Source organism: Tauraco erythrolophus, chromosome 4 (assembly GCF_009769465.1).
Source record: "Tauraco erythrolophus isolate bTauEry1 chromosome 4, bTauEry1.pri, whole genome shotgun sequence".
In the NCBI taxonomy this organism is placed as follows: domain Eukaryota; kingdom Metazoa; phylum Chordata; class Aves; order Musophagiformes; family Musophagidae; genus Tauraco; species Tauraco erythrolophus.
In genome coordinates this window covers 60,756,839-60,777,369 of record NC_141468.1, presented here as the reverse complement: position 1 = coordinate 60,777,369, position 20,531 = coordinate 60,756,839, and the positions used below count along the sequence as shown (strand labels likewise).

The 20,531-nt window shown below is 45.0% G+C and overlaps 2 protein-coding genes across 3 annotated transcripts; both read right to left on the bottom strand.

The window, feature by feature from the left end:
- Positions 1-5,205: 5,205 nt before the first annotated feature.
- CIMIP4 (ciliary microtubule inner protein 4) lies at positions 5,206-11,367 on the bottom strand. The gene is made up of 6 exons (XM_086610814.1): positions 11,350-11,367; positions 9,140-9,215; positions 7,943-8,586; positions 6,693-6,840; positions 5,543-5,653; positions 5,206-5,337 (listed from the first exon to the last, which is right to left on the bottom strand). The coding sequence occupies exons 1-6, from the start codon at positions 11,365-11,367 to the stop codon at positions 5,252-5,254; spliced, it is 1,083 nt and encodes a 360-aa protein (XP_086466940.1). The 3' UTR covers positions 5,206-5,251.
- Positions 11,368-12,056: 689 nt separating this feature from the next.
- LOC104372061 (thiosulfate sulfurtransferase) lies at positions 12,057-20,520 on the bottom strand. 2 transcript variants are annotated; one of them, XM_086611091.1, is made up of 2 exons: positions 19,926-20,520; positions 12,057-12,545 (listed from the first exon to the last, which is right to left on the bottom strand). In XM_086611091.1, exons 1-2 carry the CDS (start codon positions 20,518-20,520, stop codon positions 12,247-12,249), a joined length of 894 nt encoding a protein of 297 aa, XP_086467217.1. In that variant the 3' UTR covers positions 12,057-12,246. The 2 variants fall into 2 exon arrangements, with proteins under 2 accessions (XP_086467217.1, XP_009975944.2); XM_009977642.2 differs by having other exon boundaries at positions 19,935-20,520.
- Positions 20,521-20,531: the final 11 nt, after the last annotated feature.

The following is a 20,531-nucleotide window of genomic DNA, read 5'->3' as shown; positions in this document are numbered from 1 at the left end:
TAAAAATAGTTAATCAATTTCAGTCCAAGGCTCTCAGGTTATAGGAGAGGAAAATGATTTTGCTTGGGGACTTAATGAGCTTGGATAATCAGCTTTCCTGCTCAAGAGCAATGAATTGAGTGCACCCTCAGCAAGTTTGCAGATGACACCAAGTTGTGTGGTGTTGTGGACACGCTGGAGGGAAGGGATGCCATGCAGAGGGACCTTGACAGGCTGGAGAGGTGGGCCTGTGAGAAGCTCATGAAGTTCAACAAGGCCAAGTGCAAGGTCCTGCACGTGCGTCGGGGCAATCCCAAGCACAAATACAGGCTGGGTGGAGAAAGGATTGAGAGCAGCCCTGAGGAGGAGGACTTGAGGTTGTTGGTTGATCAGAAGCTCAACATGAGTGGGCAATGTGCAGTGGCAGCCCAGAAAGCCAATCACATCCTGGGCTGCATCCAAAGAAGCGTGGCCAGCAGGTTGAGGGAGGTGATTCTGCCCCTCTACTCTGCTCTCGTGAGACCCCACCTTGAATACTGTGTTCAGCTCTGGAGTTCCCAATACAAGAAGGACATGGAGCTGCTGGAGTGGGTCCAGAGGAGGGCCACAAAGATGATCCAAGGGCTGGAACACCTCTGCTATGAAGACAGGCTGAGAGAGTTGGAGAAGTTCAGCCTGGAGAAGAGAAGGCTCTGGGGTGATCTTCTAGCAGCCTTTCAGTATTTAAAGGGGGCCTACAGGAAAGTTGGAGAGAGACTTTTTACAAGGGTATATAGTGATAAGACAAGGAGTAATGGCTTTAAACTGAATGAGGGGAGATTTAGATTAGATATAAGGAAGAAATTTTTCACTCAGAGGGTGGTGAGGCACTGGAACAGGTTGCCCAGAGAAGTTGTGGATGCCCCATCCCTGGAAGTGTTCAAGGCCAGGTTGGATGAGGCTTTGGGCAACGTGGTGTAGTGGAGGGTCTCCCTGCCCATGGCAGGGGGGTTGGAACTAGATGATCTTTGAGGTCCCTTCCAACCCTAACCATTTTATGATTCTATGAACCCAAGGGTTTAAAAGAAAACGAATTTTATTAAAAGGGGTAAAATGGCAACTCAGCATAAACACTGGTAGGCCTGTTTACTAAAATCAGCAATACAACCAGAAAGCTTCCTGGTAATGTAGCCCTTTCCCATGTTTTGCCCAGAGCTGAGAGAGTCCATTGTCCATCTGCAAGGGGATGGTGCTCTTAAACCTCTCTTACTCCAGGTGTGGGGATCCCACCTCTGATACTGGGTTGCTGCTTTTGGCAGCTTCAGCTCACAAAGCCTTGGCTCTGTCTGCAGTCCCAGGCTGCCCCCTCAACATTTCAGATTCTCAGAGAGGAGTCTGTGCAAACAAAACTCAAAGAGAACCCTGAGGAAAATACCATTTGTGGTTTTTTTTCGGGGGGGCTTTTTTTTTTTTTTTTTTTTACTTTCTTGCTTCATGGCTCCTTTGTTCTGTCACTATCAAGGGGAACACCACAGGTGATTCCTAACCCTCAAAACATCATTGTGTCTTGGTGGATAACAGTGTTTTAAATACCTTCAAACTTAAGACACAGCTGTGTTTCAACTCCAGTGCGCAAGAGTGAAATCCACTGAAGTCAATGCACTTGCTCCCTCTTTGTTGTGATCTCTAGCCATTATGAGCAGTGCTGGGCTTCTCTTTTATGCCATTATAGGCAGGATCAGCAGTAAGTACCCTATCCTTTTAGGAATTCTGGACTTACCTCAGGATAGATGTAGCTCTGAATTTAAGTTTTATTTCAGTGCAAGCTTTACAGCATAAAAGATTGATTTTAATAGAAGGCTGAACACACCGATAAGAGTTCTGATACCAAAGGTTGGAATCATTCAGGATAGAACAAGGGAGGCAGAAGTCAGAGGGTTAAATGGAAAGAAAAAAAAAAAAAAGATTGGCTGGAGAACGAGAAATCTTTATTAAAAGTTCCATCCTGCAGAATGATCTGTGCCTCAACTGCAGGGATGCATAAGCCTAAACTGGGAAATATCCATTTCTACAAGAAATACTAGAAGGTATAAGGAGAGTACTGCAGAAGCTTGGATGTAACTTGTCCCTTCTATTTCAAATTGCTATAGTATGGTTATCTATTTTTCAAGTGCATTGACTGTTTATAGATGACTGAAAAAGTTCTTAAATAGTTACTTCGGTGAATGGTTTAGCTAAATCAGGGAAGAACCCATTTTTTTCCCCAAGTGCTGCCCTGACAGATAAAAACATTGGCTCAGAGCTGCCACCCAATGATCAGACCTTGTAAAAGCACTTAAAACCAGACTCCCTATGTTGCAAAGTGCTGAGTCCAGTGAGACTCTATACTGGAGGCCGACTAATTTCTCACTGCACAAAAACGGCAGTGAAAACCAATTTCCTCCTCCACTCCCTTTCCACTCCTCTTCCTCAACATCTGCGTACCCCATCACTCATTACCTTGCCTGCAACAAGGTCCTTTGCTTAGAAAATTTAATTTTTTAATCTGTTAACTTTGCTTTTTTAATTCTGTATTGATTTTCTGCTGGTTTATCAAGGTGAATCAGTTCAGAGTGTGTGCAGGGAAGTGTCAGCACCAGCACAAAACAAGCAAGAAGTAATGAATTGCTGAGAGCAGAGGAACAGGTAGAAGGGAGATTTCAGCTGCACTGAGCACTTACTTCAGCCTTGTTCTTGTCTAACTGCATCTGACATGCTATTTGGAGATTCCAAAGCTGGCTTTAAATACTCGTGTTTGGGTACCCAAAGCACTCTAGTCAACACAGAGTGCCATACAGGGTAATGCTCCTTGCCAAGGTTCTGGCTAAATTAGTCTGTTCAGTGCTCTGAGACTTCAGGTATCGATTGCTCCCAGCAGCTGCACTGTCTCATTGAAAGCTATCTCAGTTATCTCTGCAGCTTTCAATGTGTCACTCATCAGAAAGCGTTTGCTCCTGGCTGAGCTGTAACATTTGGCAAAGCAAAGAAGATGAAGGGGGATTGGGATTGCCGCATACATGTTCATTTGGCTTCAAACCGCTGTCACCATTTGAGAGCATTATACAATGCTTCACTATTTTGTACTATTTAAGTGCTTATAAAAATATTTCAATTTGCAAAATGTGTACAAAGTGACTTTACTCCACTGCAGCAGGCAAACAACACACTTTGTGGCAGAGCGTAGTGGTGCACCAACAAGACCTTTCAGTCCGGTTCCTTTCTAATCTAGTCTCTTCATGAGCCTTTCATGGGTAGCAAAGGGCATTTGCTCCAAGCAGTAGCATAATTCTGCAGTCTACCTGCCTTTATATCTATTTCTAATAGACATTAGAAACAGATCCGTAAATCTGTTCGCAGATTCAGTCCACGTTATGTCTTGTGTGTGTATTAGCTAGCTGTACCTGGAACTGCCTGCTTTCAGTGCGCCAAACGGCGTCAGCAGATTTCTGTTCAGCTCCGTGTTTTCTGGATTAGGACTTGCTGCAGTCTCAGAAAACAGCATTTATTATGTGCTTGGAGTCATGTTGGTCATCAGTGCTGGATGCAACAGAGAGAACAGGGTGTTCCGACAGAGCTGCGCTGTTCAGCTGAGGCTAGAGCGGTGTGCGCTCAGACAGGAGCCACTTGGTACTGATGCACGAGGAAAACCCACAGGGAGGTTTCTACAAGCTGCCATTTGGCCAGTCTCCTTAATTTGAAAGACTTGGACACGTGCCCGGAAACATCCGAATTCCAAATGGTTAATTATTGCTGGTGGAAAGTTATTATCACTTGATTATCATTAGTTACATTTTAACCTCATTCACTACTTTTATGAAGTCGGCATATTGTTATCTAATTCCCAGTCGATGAAGGGTGGAGTAACAAGCCTAATTCTGCCCCAAAACAGTTCATATCAGGGAGCAAAGCATCAATCTTTTAAAATGGTGAAAGCTTGAGACCAGATGGGAAAGATTAGGGCATCGCTATTCCCAGACACATACTTTGTGATTACTGAACCAAGCTGCTATGCTTTGGAGCTGGAAGGCAGGATCCTGCAATAAGGGCCATTAAATACTGTGAGAAAAATACATCAGGAAGCCCTAAAGACCCTACATGTTCTGCATCATTCAAGCCCTTTGGTGGTCCTTGGTTACTGCCCAGATACTCTCTGAACTTTAGATTAAGCAGACTGTATGGCCGACACATGTGCTTCTCTCTGAGAGACATTTATCTGTGAGTTAGGGAAAGGGCTGACAGCGGTGAGTATGGCTTATGGGAGCTTCAGTAACGGCCCGCTCACACTGTGGGTGATTTGCAGATTGGAGAAGTCCTGGGGCTTCTTGCAGCTTTCCTGTTCCCTTTAGATGGGACAAGTTGGGTTTTTTTGCATTGTCTTGTCCTGCAGATAGTGTGGGCTTTAGTGAATACCCTGGTGTCTCCTCTTCTCAGGTGAGCTTCTATTTGTTTTCGCACATTACTGCTGCTCCTTGTCGGGGTAAGGGCTTTCCCTGAAATCCTCCATGTGACAGATATAACAATAAAACTAGAGTGGTGGGCAGAGAACCCTCCTTTCTTACCCCACGTAGGCATCTGGTGCTAATCATACTGAGTTGTGCCCAGGTTATTGAGTGGACACTGGTGCCTTCCTGGCAAGGGAGCCTGAATTCACCTCGGAAGCTTCAATAGGGAGCTGGTTCTTTGCTTGGTGTGTCTAGCTGCTATGTACATACAGCTCTGAACTTCCCTGCGTGGGAATTTTACAGCCTTCAGTGTGAGGAAAGGCAGGTAGCATTCAGGTCCTTGGGCAACCCTGGTTCATTCCCAGTGCATCCTCTGTACTTCTCTCCAGACTGCTGGGGCAGCTGTCAAAGTATCAAGAATCTCCCGGCAAACATGAGTTTGCACATGCACACACACAAACACGCACATACACGCACACCCCACCCCTGCTATCATCCTCTCACACCACTGAAAGGTCCTACTCCACCTTATGTGCTAAGCAGATGAATTTCTATATGGCCTCTTCTCACTACATCCCTCTGCAAGGGTGTGTGCCTCACACACTAATCAGGCCCACCTTCCCAGTGACCAACAAAGTGATTTTTTTTGTATTTACATTCAGATTTATCTTGCATTGCTCATCCCAAAGACACTAAAATTGAAAAGGTAGGTTCATTGAGAGCAATGGGTTCGTGCTTTACATGGAGGTTTATTAGATGGCTGAGGAAAAATTTCTCTCATTGAATGCTCTCCAAACCTCAACCTTCATCTTCTAAGGCTTGCCTTTTTTCTTCTCACATTTGTCCTCCAATGCTTTCATCAGGTTAAGATTTAGGGCATTCTTCTGATGCCATTTCCCTGTAAAAGAGGCAAATCATAGTTTAGTCACAGTCTCCCTTCTAATGTTATTATCTCTCAAAGATTCTTCTAGCTGTAGAGCTCCTCTCTTGTGAAAACACCATTTCTAGTCCCCCCGCAACTTTGCCCAAACCTATCCACTGTCCTTGGCAGAAGCAGCACCCATCTCAGGAATTCAGCAACATATTCCTGGCAGAAGCCATACCTAGCTCATCAGTCTTCCTTCCATACCAATTCTTGGGATCCCTGATTGCCTTCTGAATTATATCAGGGGTGTAGGAATCTTTCATCACGCTTCGGCTCTCCAGTGGGCCACCTGCAAGGAAGAGCAAATAAGGAACTGGACACAGAAATCACCCTACTGCAGTCCTGGAATTTAGCAGTGGAGCAACACGAGCAGTTTGCAGGGCTCAAGAAAAGGCATGTATTGACTGCAATACCTTTGATCAGGTGTGTGGCTAGGTTGTGAATAATAGCTTCATCATCGCCCAGGAGAGAGCTTATGTTTGCCAATGTATCTGCTTTTCATCCTCAAGTATGAGATACGCACAGAGGGGACCACAAGGTATCGTCTTTATTTGCATCCCACTGCCCTTTCTTTATTCAAGTCCCCACTTATCTCCTGTTGAATCCCCTCACTTATGTGAGTAATTTCCTATTCAGCAGCACAGTTCCACAAAAAGCACCATCTTACCACTCCAGGCCTTCTTGAGCTCCTTTTCTGCCATGATACTTAATAGTTTCCAACTGTGACTTCTCTTGATATTTAGCCATTTGAGGGGGCTTTATTTCAATCTCTCATCGTTTTCTTTTCACCTTCCTTTTTATTGTTCCCTTTCCTTGATGATAATGATTTTGAGCTCCCTGGGGAAAGATGTCCTTCCTTTCTGTGTGACTGCACAAACCCACGACAACGCAGTCTTCAATATCCAGCAAGGTCTTATCATGAAACGTACTGTATATGGAAAAGGAATCTGTCTCATGCTGGTACATGAGAAACTGCAATCAAAGATAGTTATTTCAAAGTTTCTTGGATATGATGGTAACATGAATGGAATGAATACTTAGTTCCCAATATTAGTTTAGATGGTGGGATCCCTGGAGACCTTGGAAACAGGTCTGGGGAAGGCATTTCAGAGCACCACATCTCTGAAGGTTTTGAAGCGAAATAATGTCAGTATTGGGACTGGAGATGACAGGTGACATTGAATTGCAAATGGTGCCCATTTGGACAGCTCTGAACATGGAGGACAAGAGTCATGGACAAGTTCAGGGACAAGGGATCATGGACTTTCAGGCAAAGTGTAGAGTGAACCAGCTTTGAAGGTCAGGCATAGGTATGTGAATCCCCTTACCTTGGAAGATATTTGATCTCAGGCAAAAACCCAGCTGGTTGTAATCAGCAGAAGATGTAGACTTCAGGGAGTTTTTTAGCATTTCAGTACGGTCGCTGAGTCTTTTCTGTCCCATTATTAATGCTGCCTTGCACAGAGCTTGTCGTTCCTGAAAACATGGACAACAAAGAACTACTGTCAGATCATGTTCCCTAAGCGCAGAAAACTCCCGGCATTTCCACCTCCGCTATGGTTGTTTAACCCTAGCCAGCAACTAAGAACCACACAGCCACTTGCTCACTCGGCCCCGGTGGGATGAGGGAGAGAATTAGAAGAGTAAAAGTGAGAAAACTCGTGGGTTGAGATAAAGACAGTTTAATAGGTAAAGCAAAAGCCATGAACGCAAGCAAAGCAAAACAAGGAATTCATGCACTACTTCCTATCGGCAAGCAAGTGTTCAGCCATTTCCAGGAAAGCAGGGCTCCATTACACGTAACGGTTTCTTGGGAAGACAAAACACCATCACTCTGATCATCCCTCCCTTCCTTCTTCTTCTCCCAGCTTTATATGCTGAGCATGACATCGTATGGTACGATATATCCCTTTGGACATTTGGGTCAGCTGTCCCAGTTGTGTCCCCTCCCAACTTCTTGTGCACACCCAGCCTACTCCTTGGTGGGGTGGTGTGAGAAGCAGCAAAGGTCTCACTGCTCAACAATAATGAAAACATCCCTGTGTTATCCACACTGTTTCGAGCACAAATCCAAAACATAGCCCCATACCAGCTACTATCAAGAAAAATAACTATCTCAGCCAAAACCAGCACACCTGCATAGGTCTTTGAGCTATGGCTAATTCCTGAGACCTGGGTCTGTCTTTGAGTCTCCCTCAGCAGCTTCTGTAGGCATTGTAATTGCATGGGATGACAAGGACCAGTAAAAAGGCAGGGAATTAGAAAGGGATGGTGGTTCTGGGCCCTGGATTGTGTCCTGTTACCACATTGTTTTGACTTGTTGAGCTGGGACTCTGTCTGGCTACAAGAGTCTTATAAATGAAAGGGGGATGGAAAAACAAAATTTAAAAAGATATGGGAAAGGTTGTCTGTAGAATGTGTCTCTGCCCTGTAGTGTGAAGGCCAAATCCATCCCTCTACATGTCTTCTAGAAACTGCTAATATACTGCTAATAACCCACCCACTCTGCCTCCTGCTACACGATAAAAAGACCCTTCGACTTGCCACAAAGAATACATGAAATGGCCTCCTCCAATACCTCTTTATCACTGGTAAGTTCATCTGTGCTGGCAAATTTATATTTGCTGTTAGCACGGTTCAAGTTGTTTCTCTTCTCCAGAAGGAGCTTCCATTCTGCTTTCATATCTGGCCCTAACGATGCTAGGGAATCTTTGGCACTTAATTTGCTGCAGCTCTCCTTGTTTTTTTCACAGCTGGCTTTGATGGTCTTCTGGGAAGATCCAGGCTCTCTAGACCTCAGTGTCTGGTGCTGGCCTGCCACTAGTTCTTTGGCATTTGAGATGGATTTGGTGTCTTCTGCCTCTCTCTGTCTGGATACTGCAGACAGGAAGTTAGTGCTCTTCCTCCTTCTTGGCTGATGCCCCACTATTGGGTCTTTGGTGGCAGAAGTATCTCCTCTTTCACCTTCAAGTCTTTTTGAATGAAGACTCTGCGGGGGAGGAGTTTTGGCCTGGAGGTTCTGTTTGCTCTGTCTTCTAGTCTGAACACACTTTGCAGGAGATGCCTGCGATATAACAGATGTGGAATTCTTTGCCGTTCCCTGAGACACTGGGCTCTTGGACATCTTCCAGGAGGCTCTGCTGGAGCTCCTTTGGGATGTTCTCTGTCTGCTGGGACATAAGCTTTCTGGAAGATGCTCCTTTTTCTCCTCCTCAGGTTCCACTTAAAGACAAAAATAATAGCTCAATTAATTTGATACATTAAAGATCTCAAAGAGGAAAAAAAGAGAAAAAAACAACAACCTAGCAGTGTTACACAAATCTTCCCGCTGAACCGGCTGAAGGTTCCTGAGAAGTCTTAAATGCTCTTGAGAGATGAACATGCACAGAAGTAAAAGTCTCGTGGTCAAACACACACACAAAGGTCTGTGTTTTCATATGTGTAGGGGCCCCTCCAACCCATGATCATTCTCACTCTCGTGAACATGCACTTAGTCTCTGTGGCTCATCAGTATTTGCTGATGAGTTTACAGCATGTCAGTGGCTTATGGTGCCTGTGCAGAGAGGTAGTGAGACAAGTCCACCAGAGGAGGAAGACATGCTCGGGGTAGGGGGATTTTAACCCATCAGCCCGTGGCACATGAGATCCCTGTCTGAGTAGTTTTCACTCACAGAGGTACATGCATGAAGGGAGGGAGGGAATGACATATAGCGTCACGAGCTGTACTGCAAAGCAAGCTCTGAAGGAGGGACAGCTTCTCTGCCATCTTGCTTACCTGAAGTACTATTGGTCAGCACAGAGTCACTTTCTGTTACATCAGGTGTAGGGGAAGCTGGAACCTCTAGCACCTCCTTGGAGAGAAACAAAGGCTGTGTCAGGCTCAGAGACAGGAAGGAAGGAGACAGTGGCCCTGCTCATCTTTAGATGACATAGATTATTCTTACACAAATGTATTATACACCTACCAGATCAAGACAGAGCTGTCCCTGCCTGCCTATGTGGTCAGTCCTACAACCCATAATCCTCTCCGATTAAAAAAACACAGAGGTCCTGCAGGATTTCACATTTAACACCTCACATGGGACAGCCTGCCTCAGACATGGGCAACCAGTGCCTCTGGGGAATACTGAGCTGCAAGAGTTTTCACAAGCAGTGGTGCAGACACAAGCCAAAACGGAAAAAGACTCAGTGAAAATGACACTTTTTATTCCGAAGGACCTAGAGATGTCAGACCTGTCATGTGCTGTACAATTACTACAGTTCCTTCCTTTGATGCACTAAAGTCAGGTCAGAAAAAATGGGGAGATGAAGTCATAAACATAAAACACCTGTGCAATGCTGGCTATACAAAGGAAGGGAGACAGGCTGGAGATAGAGTTACTTCCCTGATTCTGGCACAGACTATCCTGTTTTGCTTTGCTAGTCCTGCTGGTGTGATCACTCCAACACCCAGCCTTTGCAAACTGCTTCCTGCACTAGGAGGAAGCTCATGTCTTTCCTGAAAAGAAAATGTCTGTGTAACCCTCAGTCTTATCCTGTTGATGGTCTGTGTGTCTGTGTTCTTCATCCCAGCTTAGCCCATGTGAAACCTGTGACAGGTTACAATTGAAGCCATGGCCCACGGTGGTGAATATGGTAATTGTGAGCCTGCTGGAACTAGCAGCAGTACAAACTGGATCTGGATCAGTTAGAGATATATGTTTGTGTTTGTCAAATTAGCTCATGAGATGGCATATATGCTTACCTTCCACTTTTGAGGCTAGTTATTGGAATGAAGACAAGATTGCCGATGGGGCAGGAAGCCTACTGCTTCAAAGTTAACTCACCAGGGCTGACTTGAGCCCTGCAGCTTGTGTTTTACACTGTGCCAGTACTTTGCAGCACCGTGTCCGGTACAATATCAGGATCCTGAAGCTGAAGTTACAATATCAGACTCCAGGAGTCAGTGTTGTGTGCTCTGCAAATGCATTAAGAGACAGAGCCTCTCCCACAAAAAAGAACAGGGCCACAAGAGATTAAGAGAAGAAACAAGTCCCAACTGCCAGGGCAGGATCTGCTTCTCTTCTGCATCGCTTTTCATTCTTTTTAAAGAAAAGCCAAACATTCACACATGATCAAAGTGCAGGAATCTGTGCTGCTAAATAAACTCCTGTGTTAACTACCACCTCCCACTTAAAAGAAAAACATGGCTGTTTGTTATTATTACTATATTCAGCGGAAAGAACTTTTCAGTCTGCTGTTGTAGAAATTCGTCTCTCATTTCATCCAACGAAACAGAATTTCTGTGTAGTGAGGCAATGTGCACATTTCCCAAATCCTGTTCATTGATAACTTTCATTTCCCCAGTGCCTCCTGGACAACATGAGTCTGAAGCCTGCAACTGTTCCTACTTTCTAGTTTGTAACTGTATATGACGTTATTGTTACTGCTTATTCTTCATTTTACTTCTGAGCCTGAAGGTCCAAAGTCAAAGCACCACTCTGAGACTCCCTACATCTCGATGCCAAGATGTACTTTAAGGCCATTTTACCATCTTCCTGGATAACAGAAGCCACAGAACTATGTCTGCTTATTCCTTTGCTAAGCCAATTCTGAGAAGGACAACAGACAACATACCAGAAAAGACATATCTTGATCAAAGAGCTAAAAATGATTAAATTTTATCTTTCTTTCTGAATTAAAAAACTCAAAAAACTATGTTCAGCATGTGTTTAGCACAACCTAACACTCTGCCTTTCCTGACATGCAGCCATGGAAGAAAGAGGGAGTTGTGTTGCCCAGGCAGAAAATTAACCTTCTCAAGACAGTACAATTCCTACGATTCTCAGCAGCCACCAGATGTGGTCAAGAATGGTCTCATATGCCTTCCACATCTGGCCAAACCTCCAAAATATGAGATTTCAGTGACTTTCCAGACCTGAGAAGTCCCATGTGTGTCAAAATGACATTGGATCTTTCAAAGATCAAAGCCTCTTCTGTAAGTACCTCTCTCACCTGGTCCATGATCCCTGATGTGGTGCCACACTGATCCGAATGAGCAGCCAGGTCCTACTGAAGTCCAGGTGTGGAGGTGGGATGAAAGCTACAGAGACAGTTGCTAGGGAACAACCCTCCCTCCCTCTATGAGCTGTAGTCTCCATGGGAACCAGAAGAAACATGGCAGACATCAAGGTCGTCCTTGCTGATTGGAAGAACAAACAAGGAGAAGAGTAAAAGGCTTGTGTCTCATAAAACATCTATGCCCAGAAGTTCTCATCACATATACAGGATTTCTTGGAGACTTTCATAACACAGTCACGATAATCAACAAAACTGTATTTCAGCAGAACTGGATCTTCTAGCACCTCCAAATGCTTCACATGAGCTCAATAAGCCCCACCAGAGAGGAAGGGAAAGGTACCCCCATTTTCCACATTAGAAAAGAGGAGATGGTGGGCTACCAAAAGGTGTTACATTGAGTCAATGACAGAGCCACAGCTTGGCCCTCCTGTGTCCAGCACCCAGTGCTATATTTTAGCCCCGGACTTTGCATCCGTTCCGCTCCACCATGGACCTGAGCTCTCACTAGGCCACAGCAATTTCTGCAAGTCTCCAGGAAAAAGAGTAACACTCCTTCATGTTGCAAAGCTGCTCTTCCCACCCAGCACAAGGAGGTCACAGACCAACAGAGAAGAATTAGAAATATTCAGATGTATCATCTTAGAAGTAGATTTTATTCATTGTGAGAAACCAAAAGATCAATAGAAATCTAGTGACCATTCTTAGAAAAACTGGCAAAACATAAATCAGCATGTTTTTTCTCTACTTCCACCTCCTCCCTTGCCATGTACCCTGGGCTGGAGACAGCTGCTATATCTCACTGCCCAGGAAACAACTCTCCCTCTAGGCCTTGTTGCGCTTCAACTCAGAGACCTTGTAGCGAGGTGGAGCACGGTGGAACCACTCTGACCAGGAACCATCATAAACAGCCACATCACGCTTGCCACACAGGTAGGCTGCCAAGGCAATGTGACACGCCGTGACACCTTTGCGGCACGTGGCTGTCAGTGGCTTTGAGAGATCCACTTTCTTCTCACGGAATATTTGTTGGATCTCCTCAATACTCTTCTCGTGGCCAGTTTCTGTTAGCAATGAGTGGAAGGGTATGTTCACAGAGCCAGGGATGTGACCAGATTCCAGCCCTGCAAGAGTGAACAAGAAAAGGAAACATGAGTAGGGAGACATTAACGTAGGTGATGAAAGACACCTACAAAAGAGACATTAAAGAGATATCACTGCAGATACTCCCACTCTCTCCAAGATACTCATTTGTTTCAGGTGATGATGAAGATGCAAAGCAGTATGGGGCTAAAAAGAGAACAAAGATTATTTAACTTTGCTGAAGTCAAAACTTCCAGAATATTTAGCACACTATTTCCCCCCTGAAAGCAATGAGAGGTAGGAATCTGAAGAAGCCCTAGATGCGACAAGAAACAAAGAACCACCACAGAAAAGATCCTAACAAAGGCATTAAGGGGATCTGTGTAAAGAGAAATGCAGCAGTACATTTCTGACCTTCCGCAAGTATGCCAGCAGTGTGTCACAGCTTTCAGAAGCAGGAAGTGCAGCTTGTGTGTCAAATTTGTGAAAGCAGTTATCTGTTCACAGTTTATTCCCGTGTCACCTTAAAATCATATTTCAGAAAAGTAAAGTAACCTTAAAGTCAGCCATGTTACTGCTGAGTCAGCTATCCCAGGGCAATGAGGTCAGAGAAGTGAGTTTAGATTTTTTATCACTTTTTATCCACTCCATGGATGAACTCAGTATGGGTTGTTTTTCTACTGGTATAACTGACCACTTCAGGCAAGTTGAAAGTTGCATCTCAAGAACGAGGTCTTTAAAGAGAAGCAGATATAAAAATATGACAGGTAAGATTTTCATCACGCCCTTGAAATTCAAACTCTGCCACTATAAGCTTAATCAAAGTCCATTACACTCAATGGAAGCTTTTCCACTGATTTTGAGAGGCTTTGGATCAACCATTGGAGCAGGAAACACTATATAATATATTGAAAATGCATTTCAGGGAATGGTTCCTTGCTAGGTTTGAACATCTAATGAGACAGCCCTGGGAAAGTCACATAGATAGTAATCTGTTTCACCGACAGCTTTCCACTTGCTGAAGTCACCAGATTAACTGATCTCAGGAGATGGGAGAGACTGGGGTGAGGAACCTTTGACGGGTCAAATGATTAAAGTATATCTAGTCAGAGATTGACATTGCACATCATGATGGCTCTGCAGTTTCATTGCTTATGCAGAGCGATGTCATGACATGATGAGATATGTCATAAGGGGAAAACAGGGTTTTGGTGAGGTACTGAGGGGGGGATTTTTGATTTTTTTGATTTTTTTTTTTTTTTAAAGACATTGTTTTGGACCGATGCTTTCACCACATTTTTTTTCCAGTTCCAGAAAAAAACAGTTCATTACTTCAGTACAGAGAACTGCAAAACCCATGCTCATTAATATAGTGTCTGTATGACAGAGAGGAAATAAAAACAATTCAAAAAATGAGTGTGAGAAAATCCTGTTTGTAGTTCTCAGACTGCAGAGCTTCCTACTGGAGAGAGTTACATGCCTGGCTTAGGCTACTGCTTTCCCACAGAGTGAATGGTTCTGACCCTGTCATTTGGCAAGGGATTTCTGCAAGGCTCTGCTGCAGTACTGGTGATCAACCCAACACACACATCTGTGGGCTGCAGAACAACGCTCTCACACCATCCTAGGGCACTGGGAAGCGTGCTGAGGTCAAGAAGCCCTGGGGGCTGAACTAGAAGGGCCAGCTCTTCCTCAAAGAAGCCTGCTGGGCCACCAATACAGTTCTTAGGTGTCCCAGGCCCCATGGCCATGATCGCTTTTCTAGACTGTTCACACATCTTAAAATAGGTAGGTTTGGATAGCTCTCTTAGAAGACTGCTGTTGACATACTCTCACCACCCCTAAACAACTCTTCAGTTAGGAGCTGCGTAGATCTGAAAAGAACAGTCGCATTTTACAGCATTTTTTACTTTGATTGATAGGAGGACTTCCTTGCTCCAGAGATTCAAAACTCTGCTGGAGTCAGAGACCAGTGCTTACACTCTGCAAGTGAAAGATGAGGAATTCTGTAGAAGCTGCATTTACCCACATGTGCGCGTGTTCAGCTGAAAAAGCGAGCTGACATTGCACAACCACAATCCCTTGGACTGCCTATGAAGCGCTCTTGAGTGTTTGAGGAAGTTTTATCAGCTCGCTCTCTGCTAGGACAAGAGCAGAGAAACATAGGACTGGAAGGCAAGGCTGGGCGCAGCTGGGATCTGAATAGGGAAGAGGATACATCTGCTCCTGCCTCATATGACACAGAGCATACTTTATGCCAGATTCATGCAGTCACCCTTAGAAACTCCAGGAAGGAACACTAGGATTATAGAGTCTGGCTCCCAGCTACTACAGTGATCACTTTATAGGCTCCCTCTCACAAAAGCATCCATCTCTGAACTAGTTTGGATTCTTGCCATGAAACTTCCCACTAAGGTATCTCCTTGCTCATATGAGGAGGAATATTCATTTCCAATGTCAAGTTCATTACAGTCAGTCCATACACCATTTATCCTTGAGCTAACACTGCCCTGTGGTTTTTCTCCCTTTCTGCTGCTGCTCCAACATACTGATGGCGAGCACTAAGCACTCCCAACAGATTCATGCCCTTAGCCTAAACCAAGTAAGAGCTTGTTAGATATATTTCTCACTGTCTCAGCCATTCTAGAAACAGTTCTAGGTGATCACCAGGCTCTGGACAAGGCATCTCTATTGGTGGACAGAAGGTAAATAACTGCTGTTGTCAAGGCCAAATTGCAGCTGAGGTTCTTGCATTCAACTAACTAATCCAAGTCGTATTGTCTTCTATTGCTTCCAAATGTGGGTCTTCAGCTTGTAAGAGAAACCCAAGCATCTAAGTGTTTCAGGCTACTAAGCATCCAACCTTGTTCTCTGTAGCATTATATCTGCTGTCACTTCTATCACGGCAGTTGGTACCTCACATAATACTCTCCATGTGATTGTTTAAACCTTCCCAAGTCTGTGCCCGCAGCACATTTCAGTAGCAACTCCCTATTTGCAGTCCTCAATGATTCAGAAAAATATGAAATAAAACATAGAAGCATAACGATGGGACCGTGCTGGCAACATCCAGTCCCACAGATCTGCTTTTAGCACAAGCTATTCTTATCTCCTCTATTTCCCTTTCTGTCAGTTTTTTGGGAATCTAAGAGTACTTGTGCTATTTGCCCTCTTCTCACTTTGAACTAATAATTGCTCCTCTAATATTATGTCCAAAGTATTAATGAAGTTCAAATGGAACAAGCCTACCTCGTAGGTGCTTCTGGAAGAGGCTAGAAGAGAAGATCAAACCTAACTTCCAGGCATGCATGTTCCCATTTCACTTAGCCAGCAAATCAATTATGTTGGCAAGGAAATCGAACCCTTAGCTGCAGTGCAAGTTTACCAAGGTATTGTATTCAATTTTGCATTTGTTTCAAATAATTTTTCTTGAAGAGTTTTTTGAAAGCTTTCCAGTCTATACTTGTTATGGTAGTAGAACAACAGCTGCCCAGGTTGAGCTGTACCTCCTATCCTAAATACAAATACAAACTTTGCTAGTGCTTCTGTCCTACAGAACCATGTTCTGATTGAATCTATTAAATTCTTGCCTCCTGGAGTTGCAATGTCACATGGCATTGCATATTTGGGATGGAGATCATCTGCCTCACAGATCTGAGCACGTGGGTATCTTTTGGTTATGCTCCCTCTTTAGCACACGGATATCTTTTGGTTATACTCCCTCTTTAGAAATCATTATTTCTGCTCCTTTCTCCTTCTTCTTGCTACCCTTCCCCCTACTCCGCAGACTTATCCTCAGAAGAAAAAAAACAACATGGTAGCACAGACTCAGTATAATTCTGAGGCTGTACACAAACAATCTTTCATCTGGAACCCCTGCTAACTGCATAGCAACCCCATTTACACTTTGTCTCCTTGTTCTCTTTTTATTCACTTTGCTCCAGTTATTTGTTTTAATTCCTTTTGCCAAGTCTCACTCAGCTTGGCTTCTGGCAATCCTCCCTCACAATTTGTAACCCATAATATATTATCTTCTTCAGTGCTTAATACCCTTTTCCACATCTGTTAAGATACTCTGCTTAAATATGTTTTTTTTTTTTGTTGGCTATTTATCTAAGACTACAGCCCCTGCTCTCCAGCTTTTCCCTTTTCGATGAAAGCTCCAGATGGAATTTCTTAACATCAAAAAGATAAAAGACATGCCTTGTTCACATTTAACTCCCCGTGGCCTTGGAGTTGGCTAGCTGCAGAAAGCTGTTTCTTTCCAAATGCCTCCTCTGTTGCCTCCTTTTTTTACCTCTCTTCCATTCAAACTGTATGCCTCAGAAGGGACCATTAGTGATCTCACCTAACCTACGGTGAACTCATTGGAAGGAATACTTTAAGCTTGGTCCTGGCCAACTCCCTGAGAAGTCCTCGCAGTCAGATCAATAGGACTTTGCCACCGATGTCAAAATACTGTGCGGATATACACCCAGAAGAGTCAAATCTAAGAACCAGCAGGTCCATGGTGCTATTTGTGGCAGCTGATGTTTGCCAACCTTGTCACATGAATAGACAGCTTTGGACTGTAGTTTCCTGTGGGCTGAAACAGTCTTTGCTGGTCTCTCACTCTCCATGTTGTGCCTTGAGTATTACTTTATGGTCGAAGTAGTCAGTCCACTCCCAGCTGCAGACTCCACTTGGAGAAGAGAAGGAAGAAGCACCATTTCATTCTCACTCCCACTGCCACTGAACATTCAATCTGAGCAAAAACTTTGTGTTTGGTGCAGGGAGGACTAAGGGCAAGGAAAATAGGCAAAACCTTAAGAGTTGTATATGCACAAGGGAGACAAGGACTACCCAAGGGCTGAGAATGAGAAGAAAAATAATTGGAAGCTTGTGAAATTACTTTGGCTTTGTTTTCTTTTCAGATGACAGATTTCTTGTCTGGCAACTTTCCCCTCTGTTCTCGGGTGTCTGTAAAAGAATTCAGAAATTTGCAACTTTTCTGTATGTATTTTTTTAGCTATAATTCTTGTTCCTCAGTTTTCAGTGCCCAATACTCAGAGAGAGTCAGCACTGGTAACCATCATGTAATGATTTTTATCATCTGCCCCTGGATTGCCTGGGATTGTCTCAGTTCAGGCTGGTTCCACAGACCTGCATCCTACAGCGCCTGAGTAAGCAGGCCTTTGCAGAACCTGGCTGGGCCACTGCTGAATCACAGCTAGTGATCAGGCCCGAGTTGCTAGTTCCTCCAGAAACACTGCACTGTGCAGGGACACCTTTAACCACTCAGTGCCTAGGTCAGGGATGCACATCTGATGGGCTTATGCTGCACACCAGGCAAGAACATCCAAGGTTTTTCCATACAAAGCAATATCTGCGTTGAAGACCTATGAGACCTGGCTTACAGAAATGCTGTCCACTTTTCTCTGCCCTGGCAACCTGGGTAAACCTCTCCCAGCAACTAAAAATTAGCCACATATTATGGCTTATTTTAAAACACTACAGAGGTCTAAATCCCAGCAAGGTAGCTGTTGCATAAAAATAAAACAGGGACAGCTAATTCCTACCACAAGGAACTGAAAAACTAAAGAGGCAACAGAGTCAGCTGAAATTAGCCTCTTCTAGAGATGGAGTTCATGGAACTGGAAAGATTAATTGACTTAATTAGGAAGTCAAGAGCTGAGGCAATAATTAAACTGAAATCACCTGAGAACACAGCAAGTTCCTTAACCTCAAGACCATTCTTCTTCTCTAAATTGCAGGCAACGTTTCTCCTCCCTGATTGGATGACCCCTGTAATTAATCAGCATTGATTTCAAATTGCTCTTTTAGGTGTAAGCACTGTACCCACTGCTGGCTGTAGTGCAGCTACTGGCTAGGCTGGTTCAGAAGGCTGTCAAGCTCCTGTAGAATGAGCAGCTGCAGCTGGAGTACTTATCCTGCTGGATCTGCTGTGGGAAGCAAAACTGGACCACCACAAATAAACTGTTCCATGCTGACTCAATTCAAAGGAAAAATCTTTTTGCAAGATGCTTTCAGGGGCTGTGGTATTTGTCACCTGGTGACAATGCTCACTTTGGGAAAGAGAACGTGAAATCCACCAGCTCCCAGGGAAGAGTGTTTTATTCACATCTTGAGGTTAAAATTCCACCTTCACTTTGATGGGCTGCAGTAGGTGAAGAATTGGAATGAGTGATAAGCCTAACACCCCCTCTCTCCCTGCCACAGTCTCCTCTGTTACTCTCATTACCTTTCTCACCCTCCGTGTTGTCTTGCACAGGTTGAGCATGTTTGAGGGTGCTCCCTGTAGACACTTATGCAAACCAAGTGTAAAGAGCTCTTTACGGCCAAACACTCCTGAGGTTCGGATGCAGGAATTTATTTCAGGACACGGTGTTACACTCAATGGCTGTACAGCAGCACACACATCAGAAAACAGCCAGAACAGAACGATGACCTGCATGCAAGTCAGTAGCAGCAGTGCTGCCTCAGGACTGCAGAAGCCTGCTGCGTGCCCGCTCCTGCAGCATGGAGCTCAAATCAGACCCAACAACTGTTGCTGAGCTTTTCTGAGCTTTGTTTTTGAAACTCTGCATTTCTTGTTTAAACCATTTCTATGATTCCCTTTCAGAGGGGAAGTTACTCTGGGATATACCAAGGCTTAAGTGACACACTAAGGGCCTCCTTTAACAACCAACTTGAATTTCATTCTAGGCACATGGCTGTACCAGCTGTCCTCACTGCACAGGACTTCTTCCACCCCTGCTGTTTACACATCCAGTGTTCTACTGAGGTCACAAAATCAATTTTTGTTACTGTTACTTGAGGCATTCAAAAGAGAGAGGTTGACAGCCCATACATTTGAGAAGGATTTGGGGCTTTTGTTACTTAAGCTTGTTAGATTTAACGTCAGAGAGCAAAATGACAAAGATCAGCTCAAGCAAGTTCTCTGTTTGCTGGGAACCAGAGCAAGAAGGAAAATGTCCCTTGAGCTACTGTATTGCCTAAAACCTGGGCTTTTGCTGGTGCATTCATTATGGAGAGGTGCCTGTATGAATACTGATAGTTTGTGCGTGTCTGCTAGCATTAGATAGGATTCTGAACAAACCTTCTGGGAGCTCTCACCTCCTGCGTTTGCATTCTGTCTGATTAACTTCTGCAGGGTGTGGGACAGGGGATCCTGAAGCCAAGTGACTACAGGCCTTTTCTGCTATTTATTCCTGCAACTTCACAACTAATAAGAAAAGCAACCTGCGAGGGCACTGGGATCTGAATGCTCAATTGTAGATCCCTTAAGGTAAATCAGTAAGCTAGGCTGAGGCATGCCTGTGCATTAGGAAAATCTGTTTGCTGGCTGGCAGGAGTCGTTACGCCCAGACTAGTATCGACACTCATCCCACTCCGGTGCAGGGGGCAGGTGCCATTCCCACCTCCATTACCTTGGTCCAGCTCAGTCCCCTGGAACCGGCCCTCGGGGCGGGAATCCACCACCTGGAAACGCAGGGACACCACGTTCTGCATCATCTCCTCGAAGGTCTTCAGCAGGGCCGTGTTCAGCTTGGCCTTAAAGACAGCCGGACTGGGCTGGCTGACCTCTGCCGTGACGGGGTGACCCTCCTTCACCCAGTTCTTGAAGCCGCCATTCAGCACAGAGACCTCCTTGTGCCCAAAGGCCCGGAACATCCACCAGGCGCGGGGGGCGTAGAAGGTGCCCAGCTCGTCCCCGTCGTACACCACCACGTGGGTGTCGTTGCCGACTCCCAAGCGCCCCACGTAGTCGGCAAAGTGGGACTCGCTGGGCAGCATGAAGTCGTAGGGGGAGGACTGGTCCCGGCACTCCTCGATGTCAAAGAAGGACGCCCCGGGGATGTGCCTCTCCTTGAACTCCTGCCGGGCGTTTCGCTCCTGCGGGGGGTACCAAGAGGCATCCAGCACCCGCAGGCCCGGCCCCACCCGCCCGGCCCGCAACGCCTCCGAGAGCCATTTGGCAGTGACCAGCGCCCCGCCAAGCACCCGCGGCGCCATCTCAGAGCGCC

Excerpts from the sequence above, each read along its gene's own strand:
- CIMIP4 (XM_086610814.1), bottom strand. Across the intron at positions 6,841-7,942 it reads AACTTACCAGTGATAAAGAG|GAACGACAAGCTCTGTGCAA; the intron begins GTATTGGAGGAG and ends CCATGTTTTCAG. Across the intron at positions 5,654-6,692 it reads GAGATCAAATATCTTCCAAG|GTGGCCCACTGGAGAGCCGA; the intron begins GTAAGGGGATTC and ends TCTTCCTTGCAG.
- LOC104372061 (XM_086611091.1), bottom strand. The coding sequence starts at position 20,520 with ATGGCGCCGCGGGTGCTTGGCGGGGCGCTGGTCACTGCCAAATGGCTC. Across the intron at positions 12,546-19,925 it reads GCTGGACCAAGGTAATGGAG|GGCTGGAATCTGGTCACATC; the intron begins GTGGGAATGGCA and ends TCACTCTTGCAG.